Below are 22,604 nucleotides of genomic sequence, written 5' to 3' on the forward strand. Positions count from 1 at the left end.
TGTCCATCAAATAAATTAGCTTGACCTAAACTGGGGCAGCAGTGGTTCACAGATTCTATACAGTGTGAATGAGGAAAGGGACGCAGTGAGGTTATAGTTTGGACTGTGTGTGCTAACGTTTTTATGTATGTGAAGAAATACTCGAACATCACTTTGTCAGTGATATAGTATGTCACATCTCCTTGTTCATTAACAAGTTAATTAAGATGCCCACATATTAACATTTGAGCTATGTTTTCAGCATCACAGTGGGTGAAGGTTTGCCGTAAAAACAAATGAGCCCTATTATGTTCATTTTAGGACCCACATATTGATAATCTGTTGACTTATTTTGTTGTTGCCTTCCCTCAGATGAGATTTACGGCAATAGTCTGATATCTGCCATGATTGACAGCTGCAATTGTTCCGACTCCAGTGACATTGAGCTGAGTGATGACTGGGTTGGCAAGAAATCTCCAAAAATATCCAGGGGTAGTAAATCCCCTAAACTGCCCAGGTAACCAGATACCTAATCTGTCAGTACTGCTGCATATTTTGTCATATTTTTAAATCTGATATTCATTTCTTCAACAGTGATGCTCCTGTATTCACACACAGATTGAAAAACCTGTTTTTGTTCATTTGTTGCAGAATGATTCAGTTTGATGAAGAGACTGTTTAACCCCATTTTAAGATGGAACAAGAGTTCTTAAAATTACAATATAATGATCTAAACTCTTGTTGTCATTGAGATTGTAATATTTCCCTAACCCTTCACATAAATGAGAGGTTCTGACATTTACTGTTTTGATCACTGCATGCCTAAACCTTCTTTTTTATTTGCTACCTTCTCTGTAGAGACTTAGTTTGTCCCTTTACCAACAGGATCAACATTGATCCCAGAAAATCACCAAAACTTTCCCGCGCCACACAGGAGATCTCCAGGTCACCAAGGTTACCAATACGGAAACCTTCAATTGGGTCACCCAGTCTAACACGGAGAGAATTTCCTCTAGATGACATCACCCAGGTGAAAAAATTTAATTATTTAAGTATAATTACAATGATAAAGCAGAAAAAATAATATTACTTAGCTTTCTTATGATTTTAAATGTGATTCATTTTATTTGTAGGTGTGCTCTCATAAAACAACACACACCTTTGCCTTTTTTTCTTACAGCAAAACTACCTAGCTCAGGTCACATCTAATATTTGGGGAACAAAGTTCAAGATTGTAGGGCTAGCCACATTTTTGCCAACCAATCTTGGTGCAGGTAACCATTTAACTTGTTTTATCAGATAAACTGAAAAATAGAAATGTTAAATAACTTAATACTATTTGTTTTCTGAAATTTCTTTTTTTTTTTTCCCTCATACTTCTTCTTAATGTCTCTTCCCTTTCAGTCATCTATAAGACGAGCCTCCTCCATCTGCAGCCCAGACAGATGACCATCTACCTGCCAGAGGTTCGGAAGATCTCCATCGACTACATCAACCTGCCTGTCTTCAGTCCCAACGTCTTCAGTGAAGATGAAGATGACCTACCTGTCACAGGCCCTGCTGGTGTTGCTGACGATAATCCTCCCTGTACTGTCAACATCCCCATCGCCCCCATTCATAGTCCTGCCCAGGCCATGTCCCCCGCTCAAAGCATTGGTCTGGTTCAATCACTTCTAGCTAATCAAAATGTTCAGTTGGATGTTCTTACAAATCCCACAGCAAGCCCAGCTGGAGCTGCTGCCAGTGGATCAGACCAAAGCCAGGACACCATCCTGACAGCCCAGTACACAGTTCCCACCAGGTACTCGAGTCCAGGGCAGGTCATCTTTGGAGGACTAGAAATGAGCCGACTCATGGTTGGACCGCCACCTTCCCATAATCCTTCACAACAGCAGCATCAACAACCAAGTCATCAGCAGCAGCAACATCAACAACAGCAACAGCTGCAACATCATCAACAAATACAGCACCATCAACAACAGCTTCAGCAACAACAGCTTCAGCATCAACAGCAACAACAGCTTCAGCATCAACAGCAACAGCAGCTTCAGCATCAACAGCAACAGCAGCTTCAGCATCAACAGCAACTCCAGCAGCAGCAACAGCAGCAGCAAATGCTCCAGCACCAGCAACTACAACAACAACAACTTCAGCAACAGCACATTCAGCAGCAGCTTCAACATATACAGCAGCAGCAGCTGCAGCAGCACATACAGCAGCAGCAACAAATTCAACAGCAACTGCAACAACAGCAGCAAATACACCATCAACAACAGTCACAGCACCATCATCCACTTCAGCAGCAGCTCCAAATTCAGATTCCTGTTCCTTCTGTGACACCAGGACAGCCTTCAGGGGCAGCTGTGCACCAGCTCCAGCCAGGGGCGCTGCAGATCCAGATCCCCCATCCACCTGCTGATTTAGTGGTTGAGAGACCAGTGGGAGGTGAACATGAGCATTTACTTAAAATAAAGACCACTCGATCAGCTTCACAGCTGGCCGAGGGTGATACCGTGGTGTTCAGTGCCCCTCTGGAGCTCAGTAAGATGAATCCTCCACCCCCCTACCCCGGGACAGTTGCTGCAGCTGTGGCTGCTGCAGCTGCTGCTGCCTCAGCATCAGCCTCCACTACTGCTCCCAGTGCTGCATCTGGAACAGGAGGAGGAGGCAGCACCAGTGGTACTCCTCCCCCTAGTGACCTTTGTCTTAAGAAGGGTGATTTCCCACTTTATCCGTCAGGTCAGCAACAAGCGCAGTACCCCACACCACTGGGCTACGAGAGAATAACAACTTTTGACAGTAGTGGGAATGTGGAGGAAGTATGTCGCCCTCGAACACGTCTTGTCTGTAATCAGAATGTGTATACACTCCAGGGACCTGGCAGCTCTGCCACTCTCAGGGTCACATCCTCTTCCTCCTCCTCAGCTGATGGCAAGAAGATCCAGATGCCCTATACCTCTGCCACTCTCAACCGACTTACTGCACCTCGTTACTCTATACCCAGTGGAGACCCTCCCCCATACCCTGACCCAGCCAATCAGAACACTGCTGCTGCTAGCCGGAACATTGGTCTAAGGCTTGACAGCAATCTAATCCACGCCACTCTCAGGAGGAACAGCAGAGAGGCTGCTCTCAAAGTTTCCCAGATGCTGGAACTGCCAAGACCACTGCCTCCTAAGGCTAAAAACAGTGGTGCATTAGCAGCCTCTCTCCAGCAGAGAGTGCCAACAGCCTTATACACTTGTAGTCAGTGTAGCAGTGGATCCAGTGTTGGAGGCACTGCTCCTGGGAGTGCTAATGGAATAGCAGGAGGGACTATTATCAGACAGGATTTTCCTCCTGGCAATGGAGCACCACACAGCACAGTTATCGTTCATTCCAACAGCACTACACCTTTGGCATCCCAGTCCTCTTACAACCTGCTGAGTGCTCTAGAAGGATCAGGGACTGGAGCCGGAGGAGCAAGAACAGAAAACAGAGACAGGGCAGACTATGTTAATTCAGCTTTTACTGAAGATGAGACACTGAATCAGTCTCTGAGGCATCTGGCACTAGGAGGAAATGATGCATCAGGGCTAGTCGTCAAACGGCCTCCTCCTTACCAGTGGGACCCAGCTGCAACAGAGGAGGTGTGGGTTCCTCAGGAAAGGACAGCAACGCTGAACCCTACTGGACCGCCCGGGCCCCACAAACCCCCCCCACTTATTCTTAGCCCAACTCAGCACTTGGATGTGTCCAGGCTGCCTTTTGTCCTTTCTCCAAAGTCCCCCACTAGTCCCAGTGCTGCATCATTTCAAGCTGCTGCAGCTGCTGCAGGCTATCAAATCTCTCTCCAGTACCCTCCAGCAACTGCCTATTCGGGAGCTCAGCTCCAGCCCATTGCAACATCACCACGCCCCTGCTCCTCCCCAAAGGAGGTGGTTGCACCAGTACCCTTCTCACAGCAGGATGCCACCATTGTCTTACCACCAGGTTACTCTGCAAACCTGGCAAACCTTGCCTGTTGTCCTCTCCCGCCCATGTATCCAGGAGGAAGCGCTTGTGCTGGGCTTCCTATTCCCCCTATTGCCCTTCACACACCGTGGGGTACTTATAACCCTTGTCCTCCTATGCCCAGTCCTGCAGTACCACTGCCACCCAAAGCCTCCCACATGGCAGTGGACAAAAATGTTCTCTCACCCCCTCCTCCTCCCCCTCCTCCTCCGCCCCCCCCTCCACCACCAGCAGAGCTGCAGAGCCATGGGGGATTACAAGAGGCCATGGCAGAAGCTGGGGAAGCTTTTCAAGAGGTGCTCTCCTTGACTGAGAGCCCTGTGCCACAGCGCTCTGAAAAAATTAGTAAAAAGAACCGTAAGAGGGTGGATGGTCGAGCTGAAGAAGGTAATGTGCCACCATTAGCTGAAGGGAACAAATCAAAAAAGGAAGGCAGAGCTCTAGGTGATTTCAATTCTCTCATCTCCAGTCCACGGCTGGGAGGGAGGGACAAGAAGAAGCCGAAGGGACAAAAAGAGCAGCAGTTTGAAGGCTAAGAAGCTGAGTAAGGCCACTGCCAACAGTGAGTTCCAGGATAGTTCAGAAAGTGAGCCAGAGCTCTTTATCAGTGGGGATGAGCTTCTCAACCAGTGCCAAAGCGGTAAGAAGGGCTGGAAGAGTAAGAGAAACCTTAGGGCTGCCACTGAGTTGGATGAGATCAAGTGTCGAAAGGCCAACGAGAAGGAGGACAGGGGACTGGGCAGCCAGGGATTTGTGTATGTCATGGCCAACAAACAGCCACTGTGGAATGAAGCCACACAGGTCTATCAGCTGGACTTCGGCGGACGTGTCACGCAGGAGTCTGCCAAGAACTTTCAGATTGAACTGGAAGGCAGACAAGTAAGTGAGATATGGTTCAATAAATATCACTCACAACCTCCAGTCATTATCCTGAGATGATCACTCTGTCTGCAAGTAAATATTTATAGTATGCACAACTAAACATTTAGAATATTTATATTACCAGCCTGTCACAGTCCATTTTTTATACTAACTTTTTCATGTTGTCTTTGTTTGCACAGGTGATGCAGTTTGGCAGGATTGATGGCAATGCCTACATCTTGGATTTTCAGTATCCCTTCTCTGCTGTGCAAGCCTTTGCAGTGGCTTTGGCCAATGTCACTCAACGCCTCAAATAAGATGTTTGAACCCTGAGTTCTATCTGGGATTTAAGTGAAATCTGTCAAAGGGGCACAGTTGTTTCATTTGAGATTAATGATATTTGTGTTTGGAGAGAGGACTGTAACAACAGCCCTGATCATAGAGATACAATCACGCTGCACTACACAATGCTGCCACTAGATTTGGTGCAACAAGTGTTGGCATTTGCTAAGGATGCCCTCAATTTGCTCCATTTTGGCAGCGATTGGCACCTTGCAGTGCATGTAGGGCCAAAGAGCTGAGCTTTGGTAATCATCATGCAAATAAATGCTGCTTTAGGTAGAAAAACTTTGTAGAGAGAGGAGCTGTTGAAGCGCAGTTTTCTAAAGAAGCAGCAGTTATACTTGAAAAACCACACTCTGGAGATTAAAGTTGCTTTTCTCAGAGCGCACAGGTACTACTGGGCACTGAAATCCATTGCTGTACAAACCTTCAGTGAAATGGTTACCACTTTATTATACTGCTTTTGCTTTTAGGATTTTATTAAATGACTAAGTGTGCTGGAGGGTAGGAGGGTCTTTTTGTTTTTTGCTCTCTGCCATTCCTTTTGTTACTATCTCAAGCTATCTGGGCTTGTATTGAGGTTTAGATATATGCATAATTTAGCAGCACTACTATATATTTTCACACGTTTCACTGGTGTGAAAGGTGTCACTGTTAACTTGGGAAGGTGAGGAGGAAGTAGAGCTGGGATGAACTGCAGTCTTTTACATGTTTTCCTGGGACTTTGAAGGAAGAAGAAATATTACTCTTCTACATGGATTAATTTATATGTGCATTTTGTTGTTTATCTATTTTAACATTATTGTCATTGTTTGTGAGCTACAATCTTCATACCTGTTGACAGTTTTTGACCTACCTGCTTTATTTGGGAGACTGGTGGCTGAGTTTAAACATTGCTGTGTTATCTGGAGAAATCAGGTTAGAGGATTGTACAGAAAGCTTTGACTGACATATCCTGTAATGAACAGAATATCTACATACGGTGACACGAGCACAAAAGTCGCCATGGCCTGGATTCAACATCTTAACCTCTGGCATGAAGTGATGTGTCACCTGCTGTCACTTCTGTGAAGTGAGTGTGTAGTTGGGGGGGCTGTCCCTGCTCTTAAAGCCCACACTTAACACATAAGCAAGGTACAGGAAATATTTTTATATATTTCACCTATGCCATTTCATACTCTTTCAGAAGTTGTGTAAATACATATCGGTCATGTAAATCTTGTAAAGAGACCAGGGTGACTTTGACAGATGTCTGTTTACACCTGTCTCCACTGTGTTTTTAGTTTATTTCAGGTGTGGCGCAAAGCTGTAATAGTGTTTAACTGAACAGCTACACATACAGAAAAACAGTTGAGATGAATTTATTTTCACTGAATATTTGAAGTCAGAACTCCAATGAAGGCTGAAACAATAGAAATCATTTCATTAATTAAGCTGAAAGTAAAATCTGTAAAGCTGGTTTCTTTTTCTTTTTGGAAGTGAAGCTTGTGTCCTCTGAGGACACACTGTGGGGTCGACTGAGAGTTATAACAGGAAGAAATGGTCAGGCACGTTACAAATACCTGCAGCAGACTTTATTAGTATAAGAACACAATCAGAATTTCTCAGAAAACTGTTGTAATGCAGGTGTGATTGGGTCATGATAAATGTGCCAAAATATATTACTTATCATTTAAAGTTGAGGGGGAAAAAAATGGGCCCTTAAGGAAGTGTTAATGCTATAAAGAAAGCAGTCACTTTGGATCGACTCTGTCTTGGTCTTTGAATTTTTGAATGAGATTATCACATTGTTTTCTGTGGTCTTTCCATCGTACATTGAGATGCATGTCTGTCAGAGGTGGGAGTAGGGTTGGGGAATGAAAAAAGTCTACTGTTCCTTAAAAAAAAAAAAAGAAAAAAAGAAAAGAACATAAGCATGGCATAAAGAAAATAATACATCTTTTTTGTGTTAGTTGTGCAATATTTTACTAGACGGGAAAACCCTTTACTTTTAACCACAGTTTGAAACCGTTGTTTGAGTTCAGCATCTCAGTTGCTGTCTGTACATTTTATTTATGAGATTATTTCCGAAAGGAGATATAATATCTATACATACTGTATATTGTGGAGTTTCTGAACATTTCTTTGTGTTGATAAAAGTTTGTTACAAGTGTAGCCCAAATTGTGAGACGGGGACGTGGGGGCGGGTTTCAGATTTTCTATGTTTTGTGAAGTTTGCATTGGATGGAAAAGATGTGAATGAGTAAGTGCCCAGTTTAGTGTAGTTGATAGGCTAGTTCTGTAGAGTGTAACTGTCAAGTCAGGTTTGTCTGTATTCAACTGTGCAGTCTACCAACCTCATCAGTGTTAAATCTATTATCTTCAAATGTGTGTGTTCATGGCTTTTTACACATACACACACTGTTCACACATTCAAGCTAAGTGTAAGCCACTGAGTTCATGTTCAGAATTGCCTATGGACTTAGGTTAAGGATTCACTTCCAACTGGTTTTATGAGATGACCTGTTGTAGATATTGTAGGATTTGGCTTTTTTTCCTTTAGAAAAGAGATGTGCTTTGTATTTGTAGATGTAGACCTAAATGACAAAAACACTTGACAAAAATCTGAGTCTGATTTGGTGACTGAACGTTTATAGTGAATGGATAGTCAGGCATGCCATGTAAATTATTTTATAATTGTATATGTCACGCATCTTTTGAATAAAACGTCATTGTCTCAGAAAAAACTCTTGTCTTGTCCTGTCAGTGCCAAACCAGTAACAGCAGCACAGTTTCCACAAGGCTCTTCACAATGTAACCCTCATTTATATTTACTCGACATTTGCTTTGTGTGAGAATGAATGAATTTCTAAGCCTTAAAATACTGTAAAAATGGTGTGTTTTTTTACGTGCATCCCATAGGGAGTTTTGGTTATTATTTAAAAAGTTTAACATAGATGTTATAGTTACATATTAATTATTGTCCATATCTAACCTTTCCTGCACAAGTCACAGCCATTTATTGGCTCAAATTAAGAAATGTTGACCAATCAAGGCAGCCCAGTGTTTCAGTGTTCAGCACAGGCCTGCGTTTTATCACTGAAAAGCTGAGAAACTCCAGTTTACCTGGATTTTTTAAGTACATGGATAGGTTAAAAGTTGAACGGTTATTGAACAGCTATAGGAAAATAACCACAACTTTAACTCCTCCAAGTCACAAATTACTTTAAATACTGTACAAGTAATTGGACCAGACCCATAAATGTTCCGAAACTACCCAGTCACATTCTGAGGCTTCATAGTGCACTGTATGTGTTCAGGCTGGAAAACAGATCTGCCTTTATTTATCACAGTTTCTTATTTTGAGCCAATATATTCTGTCTAGATATGTCTGTTAGTGGATAAAGGTCATTGTTACCACAGTGGATTTGGACAGGTATAGAACTAGAATATTGTTTGGGGCTGTTTTTTGTGACTTTATACATGATCCTATAAACCAAGGGTGTCAAACATATGGCCCGTGGCCCAAAAATGACTGAACCAAAGAGTCCAATCCAGCCCTTGGAATGAGTTTGTCAAATGCAAAAATTACACATAGGATATTAACAGTCAAAGATGTTAAAATCAATCACTTTAGATCTTAATCTTAAGTGGGTCAGACCAGTAAAATACTATCTCTATACATTTACAAACCATATTTTCCCCAAAATGTGAATAACCTGAATAAATATTAACATGAAATGTCTTGAGACAAATAACTACAATTTTAACAATATTATGCCTGTTACTAAATGTTTTGTGCCTTTGTAGATCCACTGTGATTTGTAAGTTAATGCACATGTAAATGATATGCTAAAGAATTATTGTTAAAACTGTACTTAATTTACTGTAGAAATTTCAGGTTGTACATCTTATTCCCATTTTTCAAAGTGTACTTAGTAGATATAAACACTTTCATAATGTAACTTTAGTTTTTTCACTTATTATTTTACTGGTCTGGTCCATTTCAAATCATATCGGGGTGTATGTGGCCCCAGAATTAACCCATAAAGACCTAGTGCTACTTTTGTGTCAGTTCACAAATGAAGTTTTCTCTCTATTTAACCTTTCTTAAGTGATTTATTGCCATTTATTGTAATATTATCCTATGTATTTAGCATCTTTCAGTGTGAATAATCTATTTTTCCCTATATTTAATTAGTTGATCGTGTAGATGTTTATGAAAACTCAGAGTAAATTCAAAGGTTAAGTCAAAACAGAGAAAACTGAAGAGAAAGTGACTTTTACAGCAAATCTGTCAATAACTGAACATAAAACAAGTGTCTCCATCCATTGTCATTGAGCCAACTCCATGGGTTTTACTGGTGAATCAATGCTGTAGAAGATAACGGTGTTTCCAAGTTCACTACGGAGTCTCTGAACGTCCAGGTGGGTCATACTGATGTCCATGAAAAGATGACAAACTGTATTTTACACCAATTATTTGCATGGATTGATAGAATTTATGGATCAACAGTTATTAAATATTTTAGATCAGTAGATGCTTTTAGTTGCCAGTGGATGTTTGGGTCCTTATGGGTTAAAATGAGTTTGACACCCCTGTTGTAAATAGTGGGAATAAATTAGTTTACATCTGAACATAGCACATTGTACAGTATATCCTCCTGAGACTCAGCTATGCATTTTTGTCTCCTGTAGGGGACAAAAGTTTCACAGTTTTACTTTTAAAATGCTGTCCATTGCAAAGGACACTCCATCAAAAATAATTAAATAAATGAAAAATAATTTTTAAAATGTATCTTAAAAAACTGTTGCATTATGCAGTTTCCAATCAAGACAATTGTTTAATGTGAAAAAGCTAAAACTTTCATTTTCCTGGGTCTCAGGAGGATACAACATAGATTTATAAACTGTTTGAGGAAATGGAAGCTTTAAGTAAAACAGATCCATAGATGGGGGAGACACTAGAGGCACATCACATCCGTCTGAGTCTCTGTCCGTGGTGCTGAACTGAGACCACGTGACCCCCCGCCCTCCTGCGCTTCCGCCCACTCATTTCCACTGCTTTTATTCTGTCTTTGAAGCGACACAAACAAAACAGCTACGGCTGCATTTTCAGTAACCCGACCGAACAATGCGGACAGATCATTGTGCTGTTCTCTGAAGGCCGTGGCTTGTGTGTGAGTGTGTTTGTGTGTGTGTTTATTTTCCACTCATCGCCATTTTCAGACGCTCGGTAGAATAATGGACACCGACTATTCGTCTGGTTTGGAAAATCCTCTGTACAGCGAGCTGAAATACTTCTGTAGGAAAATACAGGAGGCCTACAACGAGCTGAAGGAGGACCTGACACCTTACCGAGATGATCGATTTTACAGGTGGGTCTGATGTCACCCACTCCACGGTACATCCACTAATCCTCGGGGTTCCACTGGATCTGCCGCAAATACCCTAAAATATAGCAATCTGCAGCTCATAGAGACAGTTATATCTGATGATGGGTCTGTTACTGTATGATTGAAACACAAGACACCTCTGTTATATGGAATAATACAGGTATATTGCATTATTCTTACTGGATAGTATCAACAATAATTGGCCTCTAAAGAGCCTCAGGGTATAGTCTATTATATTTTTAGTCTGGTATATTTGATCTTAATGGCAGTGTGAAAGCTGTTTAATTCATTCAGCGTTCTCCATAAGTGAAATAAGATAAACCAGATAAAAGCAAGACAGAGGCCTGATGATGCTTATTAAAGGCAACAAGTGTTAAACCTGGAACTGAGCAATTTAGCCTCAAATAAATGCACATTGGACGATGTTTAAACACCAAATGTGTTCTTGTGTACAATCAGATACATTGATAAACTGGCTAAAGTGATTAAGGAAAATAGATAGATAGATAGATAGATAGATAGATAGATAGATAGATAGATAGATAGATAGATAGATAGATAGATAGATAGATAGATAGATAGATAGATAGATAGATGTTGACAAACACTTCAGAAATTCAATTTACTGATATGACTCACACGGTGAAATCACCTTATGTTTCCAGAGATAGAGTCATGTTGCATTGCCCAGCAGATGTTGCTGCAGGCAAACTGCATGTTCTTTGGCATGTACCACCAGTACGCAAATTTTGTATTTTAAACATACAGATATTAGCTGTTAGTTATCTTTTTTTCTCCATAACAAAATACAAATGACAAAATAACTAATAAGTGAAAAATAAGTGAAATATATATATTGGAAATGAATGAAAATCACCTTGGACTGGACTGGCAACATTAAAACTTTAAGAAATTATGACATTAACTCTTGGTGAAGTAAAAAAAGAAAAAGAAAGAAAGAAAAGAGGAAAAGACGAAAAAACAGTTAAAACTCATAATTTACTTGGATTTGAGCCTTTTTGATTAAATGAAGTTCTATAGTATCAGATCTCCTTTCTTTTCCCTTTTGGCCTTTAACATTTTTCTGCGTCCATTACGAACATTATAATAGTTTTTCCAGTCCATTGTTTGTTTAATCTTCATGGAAGGTTGGACAAACCTATGTGTTTTAAACACGGAGAACAAATCCCCCTTGAGGAAGCTGAAGTGAACGTCGCATCGTCTACAGTCCGAACTGTAGACTGGCCTAGAGTCTACAGTGTCAGCCAATAGGGAGACTGGATCGTCTACAGTTCTACAGTTTTCTACAGTTGCATGATAAAGTGAAAGACGCCGAACATAGAACTGTAGAACTGTAGACGATCCGTCCTCCCCATTGGCCGACACTGTAGACGATCCGTCCTCCCCATTGGCCGACACTGTAGACTCTTGGCCAGTCTACAGTGTCAGCCAATAGGGAAACCGGATCGTCTACAGTTCTACAGTTTTCTACAGCTGCATGATAAAGAGAAAGACGCCGACCATAGAACTGTAGACGATCCAGTCTCCCTATTGGCTGACACTGTAGACTCTTGGCCAGTCTACAGTAGACTGTATTTTTTTTTTTTTTTTTTTTTTAAACAGTGGACTGTAGTCGATACGCTGTTCACTTCAGCTTCCTCCTCGCTACACCACGTGATCACAGCCCCTCCCATTTGATGACGTTGTAGTCCAGTTGTCGCACTCCTGATGTTGATACGGATGTGGATTCACTCCGAAAATCTAACGTCTTTTCTCCTTCGAGAGGCTAAGAATCACAAACTATGGAGCTGTAAGTGTAAAACGCATTGAGGGAAAATGTCGTTGATGTTTAAATGTGTGAACGGGAGTGTGAAAGCCATTGTGCAGCTCTTCACCATCTGTTACTGCTAGCATAAACTAGCATGCAAGCTAGTTGACATATCCGCTCATTTGAGACAGGCTGACAGTCACAAAAAACGGTTTTAATCGTGTAAGTTTCATGTGTTTTTTAGATGTCAGAAGGTAGGGGTGGTGGTAAGCCTCTGTGTGCTTGTCCTTGCTTTACAGACTGGCCCCCATGCGGCTCTACACTCTGTCGAAGAGGCATTTCGTCCTGGTTTTCGTGGTGTTTCTGATCTGCTTTGGCCTCACAGTCTTCATTGGGATTGCAGGTATGAGAAGTTATCCTTACAGTGGTTCTGACCACGTTGGGTGTTGGTTAAGTACTTAGGGTTAAGACTTCCACACAGAGAAAGTGAATGACTCACTTAGTTTGAATCCTTCACTTTCTGTTATCAAGGGCTGATAATAGCTGAACTGAAGAACATGCCCTCTTTTCTGCAGCTACTTGAGTCATTTTGATATATCCCAGTACCTTATTAAACCTGTTTTTCTGGCAGCATAATTTAGGTAAATTTTTAAATGTGGCCAATAGAGGTGAGTGTGAAAGTGATGAATTACATAGAGGTTAGCTGTTGTTGACCAAAATATCTAGTCTTCAACTCATCATCATTCATCATCCATAAAACCTCAATACAGTACATATATATAAAGGCACAATGACACAAAAGACAGTAAAATTAGCTAAAATGGTCACAGCTGTGCGAGTTTGCTGTTACCCACCCTTAAATCTTTGCTGTGGAAGGCTTATCTCTAATTGGTTCCAGAGTTGACAGCTCTTTATGGGTAAAAATTTTAAATTTACAATTTAGTACATTGGGGTTATCTGTAAAGATGCTAAACAGTACACTCATTTGAGAAAACTAAAACTCTCAAAGCTCTTAAAACTAAAAATGTATCATGAACCTTTACAGGATGCGACAGTGATACCATCCAGCAGAAAACATATCTTTTCCACCTTTGCATTAGAAAAATGTATTTCTAATGTGTATTAATATTTGCAGGTCCTAGGATTATTACTGAACAAGAGCACAGTGGTGACCAGTTGCTAGTAAAAAATGTCACAGCAAAGGTAAGCTATTTCTAAAACTGGAGTATATCATCCTTGTGCCGGATGCATCCATGTTGTGTTATTGGTGAATATGGGAACACATTAAATTCTATTTAATAATCATTTTTCTGTGTACCTTGTTATACATTTATTAACTGCATTTGTAAAGCTGGAAGCATGGCGCAGGTGCTAAATGTATGTACAGGAGGTTATATGTTGAAGCTGCACAAACATTGAGGTCATAGGTTTGCTCTTAAAAGTGACTAGACAGCCACTAGAATCTGCACCAGTGTCAATATTGTTTTTAATTTTTCCTGTTTTTTCAGAACAGCTTTGACCCTACTGAGTACTGAATTCACAAGAGTTGCACTGGTCTTTTCTAGGGTGTGCTTCCATTCTTTTGTTACAACTGCTCAGATGTATGATGTTGGACACTTGAAATTCATCCACTCTGTGTTTCAGGCCCCACATGCATTCGATTGTGTTCACATAAGATGACGTGCCAGGCCATACCTTCAGATAGGCAGTGGTCTGCTAGGAGCGATGCTGTGTGCTATGTTCTCCCCTAAAATGTTATAGTATGTAGTGGAATCCTTAATTACATCACTGAATATGAGCTCATCAGCAGTGCTCATGCAGCACTCCAAACCATGATGCTACGATAACCATATGTGACTGAAAGCACCACTGCCTTTCTGAAGCTGTGGCCTTGTATTTGCCTGATCTGAATGGAACTGAGCAGTTATGAAGCCTGAAACACAAGGTGGAGGCACGTCAAGTTTCAGCTTAGAGAGGTCTGCACAGAAGAATGGAGGAACGTCATAGCAAAGACCTGTGCAACTCTTGTGAGTTGACTGTTCATTACAATGTAGGGTGTTCTCAAAACCACTAGACTTTAGTGCAGGGTCTACATGACTGCACTGTAAGGATGTACTCACTTTTGTTACCATTGTTTCCATCAAACTAAACTGTATCTTTTTTTTTTGTTGTTTAGCACAAACAAATCGGGGAATGTTTTACTGTATAATGCATTTCAAGTCAGTGCCCTAATGCAGTTGCTTGGAAAATTGCAGTGAAATAATTTCTAATAATTACTCACTTTTGGGATCTTCTATATATTTTGGTTAAATGCATTCACACTTTTTTTTTTTTTTTTTTTTTTTTTTTTTTTACAATTCTATGCATTTCAGTATATATTCCGAGGCTAAATTTAGCTTTTATTAAAAACATTATTAGAGGGTTAAAAGTTAACATCCCTTTTATTATTGTGTTGCAATTTCCTTTAACTGTGTAACTCAGTTTAAACACTTCATAGTAATAATCTTTAGCAAACTTCTTATAATGTTGAGAAATATGAAGATGAACTTTGGATACATTTGACAGAACTCAGCTTGGACTGGACTGTAATTGGTGGTTCTATATTTTAATGTGTTTTCTTATTTTTGTGATCGATATATAAATTCTGTCACTGAATGTATTTTTTCAGACTGGACCCTTCAGTCTAGTGTCTCCGCCCCTCACCACATACAACCAGCAGCTATGGCTCACCTGTGTGATGCAGGTTGAACACAGTAATGGTACGAATGTAGCAGAAAATCTTCCCTACACTTTTGTGTGTGTTGTATGTAAATGTATATAAAGCTGTGTGTTTCTCTGTGATTGTCTGTGTTAGTGGTTGACTTCAAGCAGAATTTCACAATCAGTGTTGAGCTGAAGGGAGTGATGCAGGATGCCAGCGTCATGCCCATCAACAACGTGCCACAGAAGTCACGAACATTACACTGTGGCACCGTAAGGGTCAGTCAGCATCTATGTCTGTAACATTTGATGAATTGTCATTAATCATTTAATAAGGAAATAGCATCTAATACAGCAGTGTAGGTTTAGGAAATGTCATTTATCACCCAACTTGAGGCTGCGGTGTAGAGATGAGTGCCAAATTTAATGTGTTCATTATATTAGAATCACATGCAGCTATTTCCACATATTTTATTGATTAAAAAAATGTGGCTGACCGTTCACTGAACCAACAGTAATGCAGGGTTTTTTGTTTGTGTGTTCAAACAGAAATGTGATGAGATCATCGTGTTACATTTGGGCTACCTGAACTACACCCAGTACCAGGTGAGGGTCAGCTTCAGAGGCCTGGAAAACATCACATATGGTCACACTAAGGTCAACTTTGTGGTAAGCGGCAACTGTTTTTTTTTATGCATTAATTCTCACATATCAATTCCATCTATTTTACACTCTTTGTTTCTCTCCTTGGTTTTCTCCTTTTATAAATTCGTCTTCAGTGGAAAATGTACAACCCCACTTTCTCGCAAGTGGAAATCTGGTTCCGTTTTGTCTTTGTGGTCCTGACCTTCATGGTGACTGTAAGAGCGCTGTTTTCTTCTATATAATTAGTTTCATATTACCAGTATTCCACTCAAACCTCCACACTCTGACTGAAATGTAACCAGGAACATCACTGATTGTTTATTGGAGTGTCCAGCCCATATGTGCTCACAAATTCTAAACAAATTCATACCAGGATATTCAATTTACATAACAGAAGTCTCTTGTTATAGTGAACACATTATTCTCTGACTCAACTGCATCTTATATAAAACTCACCAAAACAAAAGTTTTCACACTGAAAAGCATCAGATAATCACAAGAACGTACAACTCTTCAGTCACATCTTTTACAAACAAATAATTCCTTCAGTCATTGTACAAACTCAAGGGTAACAAATAATTCTCTTAGGAACAGTTTAATTCTGCCTACAACAAATAATGGCTGATGTAATTCAGAGATTCATAGAAAACTAATATTTTTTGTCTGCATGTTCCAGTGTATGTTTGCTCACTCACTGAGGAAGTTTTCCATGAGGGACTGGGGCATTGAACAGAAGTGGATGTCTATCCTTCTTCCTCTGCTGCTACTTTACAATGGTGAGTCTCCATATTATCTCTCCACAAGGTACTTGTAGCTTTAATTTGCCCCTCAGTTTTCAGTGGTTTTATAACCCATGCAAATTTTCCACATGGTTTCTTTGCTTGATACTTTTGTGTTCTTTTTATACTGTTCAGATCCATTTTTCCCCCTGTCATTCCTGGTGAACAGCTGGTTTCCTGGGACTTTAGATGCATTTTTTCAGGCTCTTTTCCTGTGTGCCCTGCTTCTGTTCTGGCTCTGTGTGTACCATGGCATCAGGGTTCAGGTGAGTTCAGCATTGTTCCCATAAATTAATACTTAAATGTCATCTTACCATCTTATGTCATTCTAGATTATGTTCTGTGTGCCTCGTATTGTCATTTATATTGGGATTCGTTTCATTTCAAGGGTGAGCGGAAGTGTCTGACATTCTACCTACCAAAACTAATCATCGTAGGGCTCCTGTGGCTCTCAGCTGTTACACTGGGCATATGGCAAACGTAAGTACGACCATGGCCGCAAGACATTTAAGTCACACTGTGAACACACTGAGAGTGAAACTTTCTACTCTTACATAATTTTCTTAGGGTCAATGAACTACAAGATCCAACTTACAGGTACAGTGTGGATATTGCCAACTTTCAGGTGAGACTTTTCCCTTTCATTGCACTTGAGTAATAATTGTAATCATTCTTTTGTGTTAAATGTTGAACTGACAGCTACAAGTCCATCTATCTATTAAAGGTATGAAACATGTTTATGCTATAAATTATTTACAACATCCAAATTAAAAAATATAATTTAGAGCATTTAGTGGTGGCATGGCCCGTAGGTGTGAATGTGACAGTGAATGGTTGTTTGTCTGTATATGTCAACCCTGTGATGAACTGGGGACATGTCCACTCCCTCCCCCATTAGTAGTAGTGATAGGCTGCAGCACCCCTGCAACTCTCACAAGGATTAAGCAGTTCGGAAAATGAATGAATTGTTAAATTTACAGGATTTATCTGCAGAAAATTACAACAGGTCGCAATAAAAAAAAAAAAAAAAAAAATGTTTTCAAACCTCAAATGATACACAGACAATACAAATAATACCAGTGTTTTAACTGACAAGCAGTTCAGAAACCAGTATTTGATTAGTCACACTGTGACTTGGCATGCTGTCCAGTCTGTCTGACTGCTGTCAATGCTTTATGCTTCTCCGAACAAAAATAAAAGTGATTCAGCTTTTGCCATCTGTTTTCCTCTTAAATGCTTTTCAGAGGTTTTCAGTGGGGTTCAAGTCTCTTTCCAGAGCTTCATATCCAATTTAGGCATGAGTAGGAGATTGATGTCATGGTAGGCCAGAAAATATCAGGGTTCCCGTGGAGTCTTAAAAAGTCTTGAATTTACAAATCTGCATTTAATACCTTAAAAAGTCTTTAAAATGTATTAAATTTGATATGGTAGGCCTTAAGTTATGTTGCCATAAACTTGTTCGCTGTGTTGTGTTTAGATGCATCTGGGAAATGTCCACACTGCAAAGAAAGTAGCATTAATCTATGTAGTTCCACCTGCTCCAACCCAACAATTTATATTGTAATGAGACACTGATTATCACTAACTTTGCAGCCCCCAGTGAGAAATTACTCGAAACAGTGGGAACGAAGGTGTTGAAGTAAATAAATAAATTGTTGTAAATTCTAGGAGTCACAATTTTTGCCCGTATGGCCGTGAAATGGCCATTAAATTCTGTCTAAGTAGTCTTAAAAAGTTCTTAAAAAGTCTTAAATTGAACTTGTAGAAATCTGTAGCAACCCTGTAATAAGTGCTATTAAACCTGTGGCATGTGTTCAGTGCAATCTGGTTATATTGCTACTTTCGGTTTTAATTTTAAGTCCGGTGTTCTGTTATTGCAGGGTATGAAGGTCTTCTTCTTGATTGTAGTTGCTGTCTACATCCTCTACCTGGTCTTCCTGATTGTCAGGGCATGTTCTGAGCTCAAGAACATGCCATATTCAGGTACTTAAGCACCGTACACCTTTAAGAATGTAACCCATCTCAAATCTTTTACACGTTTAACCTTCAACATGCTGTATCTTTTTCAACTCTAGATCTCCGACTCAAGTTTTTGACAGCACTGACATTTGTGGTCCTAATAATAAGGTGATTTTAAAGAAAACAAAAAACTAAAAGTGCTTTTTCTTTTTAATTTGAAACTGATGATAAACCTCTTTGGCCCCTTTTTCTCCCAGCATGGTCATTCTCTACCTAAGATTTGGTGCCAAGGCTCTCCAGAACAACTTTGTGGCTGAATTATCTACTCATTACCAAAACTATATCCTTTAAAACTGTGACCATGGTTTCACTTGAAATGTACCATGTAAATCCCTTTTTAAATAGTGATGAATTATCCCTTAATTCCAGACATACCAGCTGAATTTTTGTCATTCTACGGGCTTCTCAACTTCTACTTGTATACATTAGCATTCGTGTATTCTCCCTCCAAAAATGCTCTGTATGGTAAGTAAGACAGTTCAAACTTGACCTTTGAATCAGTTTAATCTCCAGTACATGATAATTCATAGATGCATCTGGTTTTGTTTGATTTTTCAGACTCCCAGCTGAAAGATAATCCTGCCTTCTCCATGCTCAATGACTCAGATGATGAAGTCATATATGGGTAAGACTTTACTTACCAGCTGTCAAAATATCAAACTGTTGTAACCCTGCTAATGAGTGTCTGTTTTATGAAGGAGTGATTATGAAGATATGCCTTTACAAAATGGACGTGCAATCAAAGCAACCGCCAAGTACCAGGATGAGAGTGAGAGTGACTGAAACCATCTGTGACTTCTCTTCTGTGTTCCCGTCGGAAACACTGGAAATACAATAAACTATCAAGTGTATGTGTAAATAAGGGACATTTGCATCAGTAAAACAAAATAATATACTTTCTGTGTACATAAACCTATTTTTAAAAGATACGTCGACTGAATGTATTGTAATTTTACTGGAGGCTGAGGCGCGAAGTCACTTTGATTTATTCTTCATTCTCTTTGCTTTCAATTTACTGACGATTAAAAAAAAAGAAAAAGCAAACAATAGCATTTTTACCACTTTGTAAATTTTTCTGTAAAAACCAGAAATGAGAAAAGTGCTAATATTAATCTGGGATTTGTGTGTGTAAAGAAAATCAATGTTATTTTAATGATTTGTGTTGAACCACTTTAGTGTTTAAGTGTTTGTAATGTGTTTATTGCCATCCCTATCAGCTCTCTGACAGTCTGAGAATAACCAGAATGCATTTGTGTGGCCAGGGCTGCGTGACATTACAATTATGTTAGAGATTCATGAAGCTCATGCTACAGCCACAAACGGACTACTTTTCAGTGTTGTGGCCGAAATGATTTATAAATCAAGAATTAAAGTGCCAAAGCAGTGTTGGCTGTATTTAAAAAAAAAAAAAAACATGTTGAAAACGGATACAGAGAGCCTTAGCTGGACTAGGTACCACTGAACTCCTACCACCTTTGTAATTGCACTTGTTTAAGATTTTTTTTTTTTTTTTACTTATTTACAGAAATTGACAACACATGTATTATTTGATGTGGGTGAACTGTATGGATTTTTACATAGCTTTATGTTAATGGACTACTGATGTATTATATCAGCATTTCGTATCTCACCACTTTAGTTATTCCATTGGCCAAATATCTTTTGCCTTATGTCTAACATATTATTTTAAATAATTTTTTTCATGACATTGTTTTGCCTAAAGTTTTAGAAATGTGCTTTTTCAAGTTAGAGCTAATGGAGAAGAACAGCTGTTTAAATTCTTACAAATAACTGTATTCTAATCAAGATGGTGCCTTGTCCTTACATCACTGTTTATCTTCTGAATGGGCTAGTCTCAGAATTGTAAAGCTTTGACATAAATGTATATGTTTGATACTTTCAGTGTGAATGTAGCTTTTGTGGGTTTAAGATGGTTAAATGAGGGTTTTTTTGGGTTCTTATATATTTTAAGTAGTTGCATTTTTGTTGCTTTATCAGAAACAAATGTGACCACGTAGCACTCTGTCCTGTCAAGTGTAAATAAAGCAAATATATACTGTATTGTATTGTTTTAATTGATTAAACATGTACAGCTTAAGATCAAAATAGGTTGGAAAAAAATTAGTTGTTAGTGAAAGATACAGAAAAATGTTTACATGCAGAACACTTAAGGTACACAGTAACTAATCAGATGGCCAACCCATAAACACTGACGATACAGTACATGGACTTGTTCTCCCATCTTACAGCACAGCTTCCTGATGGTGCACAAAGAAATTAGACATATTGATCAGTTTACAATGAGCACAACAGAAATGCCTAAAAGCACACAGGTGGGAAACATTGCTTTGATTTTCACCCTCTACTAATTATGCAGCTTTAATCACTTAGTCATCACCTCTACTGCAAGCTTTTTCTCTTTTCTCGCTTACAAAATCGCCTCACCTAAACTACTTTAATAACACATTATACACTATGAAAAGTTGTTTGTATGAAAAATAAAGGGCTTTTACCATCAGTAGTGTTATCCCAAAAGCACGCGCTAGATGTTTGTAGACCAGCTCCATTCTTCTGCATGATGACACAGGTCACTGTGAAGAACAGACAATGTTTTCTAATCTAATACTTAAAGACAAAAGACCACTAGCAGAATGGTTCTGAGGCAGAATTCCACAAACCAATGTATTTGAACGGCTTCCCCAGTTTGCTGAGCTGACTGAGGCACTGCTCGACTACAGTGGTAGTCCATTGATGCACTCTGCTGTGCTGGTAGGCATTTCCTCCGATGGCTGATTCTACCGACTACAGAAACGTTACAAATTGAGGTTTAGTTACATCGATGTTGAGCAACAAACGATATCGTAACTTTTAATCCACAACATACATCGAAATCAATGGCATATGATAAACATTGCACTATATGACAAATTAATGTAGTTTACTTAAACAAAACACTTTTAGGAAGAAACTAATTACTCTGTAATGTAGGTTAAATTTAATGGGGACGGTGCCTAGCAACCGCAACACTGTCCTTAGCAACCAACTGTTTGCTAACGTTAGCAAATAACCAATAATCGTTACTATTTGTATTTCAGACACAACTCATTAAATGTTTCCCTTACCTCTTTTATAATTTTGCTCACTTCTTCAACAGCGAATGCAGTCTTTGCAAGAAAAAACAAAACAGTAGGGTTAGGTAAGGTTACAATTTGAGCTAGCCAACGACGTATTTGTTTCCCCATAGACGCGAACAGCTAACGTCAGAGGTTTATCACAAATGATTGTCTGCACGACTCTTCCTTAAAGACAGAAGTTGGGCAATATCAGTGAGTTTTTCCATTGTGGTAAATGAATGTATTCACGTCACATTAAAATAAGAAACTAACCTCCTCCTCCTGATACTCGTCCATAGTTAAACTACCGCCAGCTAATACGGTTGTCCCGGGACTAGACTTCCGGTAACGTTAGAAGAAGAAAGGAAGAATAAAAGAGCCTTTGACACAAACCGGCATCCATTGAGTAAAGCAGGGTTATTATAAAATTATTTAAAAGTTATATATTTATACTTATACATATATATTATCTAAGTGGAATCAATCAAAGAAATCAATTAATGAAATTTTTTACAAGTGTAATATAGCGTTAATTTTGAATTCAGCCACAATATATTTGTGTTTAGATGTATTTCTAGTATCCTTATGGCCTGTAATTGTTAGTTAACATGATTTACAGATAGGTTGTGTAAGACCTGATCTGCTCAAGTTGTCATTACTGCTCTGTGCTGTAGATTGTTACTAGTCTGGGACTTCTTTAATAGTTTAAAGATGTTTAAAGCAGAGGAACCAGTTGGAATGTGACATTTCTGCGAGTTTACTGATGAGACTAATATACTTAAATCAGAGAACAGAATCTAAAAACTGAAATGATCCTTGTTAAAATTATGACATGCCTCTCAGAATTACATTATCTATGTCATTTGTTTTAAACAGTAAGACAGCAATACAACAGAATAATACATATAGATATCACAAATTATCAAATTCTTTTCGGAGGAAACAAATACTACATCCGTGTTGACGTCTATCTTTAACTAACTCTTACTATTTGAAATGCAGAGGACGTGGTGCAGCGTTCCTGGAAGCA

At 39.3% G+C, this 22,604-nt stretch overlaps 3 protein-coding genes across 4 annotated transcripts in view; 2 read left to right on the forward strand and 1 right to left on the reverse strand.

Annotated features, from left to right (window-relative positions):
• The window catches only part of tulp4a (TUB like protein 4a), a 31,708-nt gene extending 24,588 nt beyond the window's left edge, over window positions 1-7,120 (forward strand). The window contains 6 exon segments of the mRNA XM_030128752.1: window positions 352-496; window positions 838-1,009; window positions 1,160-1,253; window positions 1,384-4,496; window positions 4,498-4,851; window positions 5,034-7,120. Coding sequence (XP_029984612.1) covers window positions 352-496; window positions 838-1,009; window positions 1,160-1,253; window positions 1,384-4,496; window positions 4,498-4,851; window positions 5,034-5,150 — 3,995 coding nt within the window. The 3' untranslated portion in view covers window positions 5,151-7,120.
• A 3,064-nt stretch (window positions 7,121-10,184) lies between these two features.
• tmem181 (transmembrane protein 181) lies at window positions 10,185-19,924 on the forward strand. Of its 2 annotated transcripts, none has more exons than XM_030128725.1 (17): window positions 10,185-10,532; window positions 12,618-12,721; window positions 13,454-13,521; window positions 14,987-15,077; window positions 15,173-15,297; window positions 15,568-15,687; window positions 15,798-15,878; window positions 16,340-16,439; window positions 16,578-16,708; window positions 16,831-16,922; window positions 17,010-17,067; window positions 18,323-18,425; window positions 18,518-18,569; window positions 18,659-18,741; window positions 18,837-18,926; window positions 19,020-19,086; window positions 19,160-19,924. In XM_030128725.1, exons 1-17 carry the CDS (start codon window positions 10,399-10,401, stop codon window positions 19,242-19,244), a joined length of 1,584 nt encoding a protein of 527 aa, XP_029984585.1. In that variant the 5' UTR covers window positions 10,185-10,398; the 3' UTR covers window positions 19,245-19,924. The 2 variants fall into 2 exon arrangements, with proteins under 2 accessions (XP_029984585.1, XP_029984586.1); XM_030128726.1 differs by lacking the exon at window positions 10,185-10,532 and adding an exon at window positions 12,231-12,360.
• A 55-nt stretch (window positions 19,925-19,979) lies between these two features.
• dynlt1b (dynein light chain Tctex-type 1b) lies at window positions 19,980-21,908 on the reverse strand. The gene is made up of 5 exons (XM_030128727.1): window positions 21,848-21,908; window positions 21,584-21,625; window positions 21,140-21,263; window positions 20,975-21,052; window positions 19,980-20,719 (listed from the first exon to the last, which is right to left on the reverse strand). The coding sequence occupies exons 1-5, from the start codon at window positions 21,869-21,871 to the stop codon at window positions 20,649-20,651; spliced, it is 339 nt and encodes a 112-aa protein (XP_029984587.1). The 5' UTR covers window positions 21,872-21,908; the 3' UTR covers window positions 19,980-20,648.
• Window positions 21,909-22,604: the final 696 nt, after the last annotated feature.

This window comes from Sphaeramia orbicularis, chromosome 24, assembly GCF_902148855.1.
Source record: "Sphaeramia orbicularis chromosome 24, fSphaOr1.1, whole genome shotgun sequence".
Lineage (NCBI taxonomy): Eukaryota > Metazoa > Chordata > Actinopteri > Kurtiformes > Apogonidae > Sphaeramia > Sphaeramia orbicularis.

Coding starts and splice junctions, on each gene's coding strand:
- tmem181 (XM_030128725.1), top strand. CDS start 10,399: ATGGACACCGACTATTCGTCTGGTTTGGAAAATCCTCTGTACAGCGAG. Junction 15,688..15,797: donor ACACTAAGGTCAACTTTGTG/GTAAGCGGCAAC, acceptor ATTCGTCTTCAG/TGGAAAATGTACAACCCCAC. Junction 18,742..18,836: donor ATCTACTCATTACCAAAACT/ATATCCTTTAAA, acceptor TTCCAGACATAC/CAGCTGAATTTTTGTCATTC.
- dynlt1b (XM_030128727.1), bottom strand. CDS start 21,871: ATGGACGAGTATCAGGAGGAGGAG. Junction 21,626..21,847: donor ACGAGTATCAGGAGGAGGAG/GTTAGTTTCTTA, acceptor TTTCTTGCAAAG/ACTGCATTCGCTGTTGAAGA. Junction 21,264..21,583: donor TGAGCAAAATTATAAAAGAG/GTAAGGGAAACA, acceptor ACGTTTCTGTAG/TCGGTAGAATCAGCCATCGG.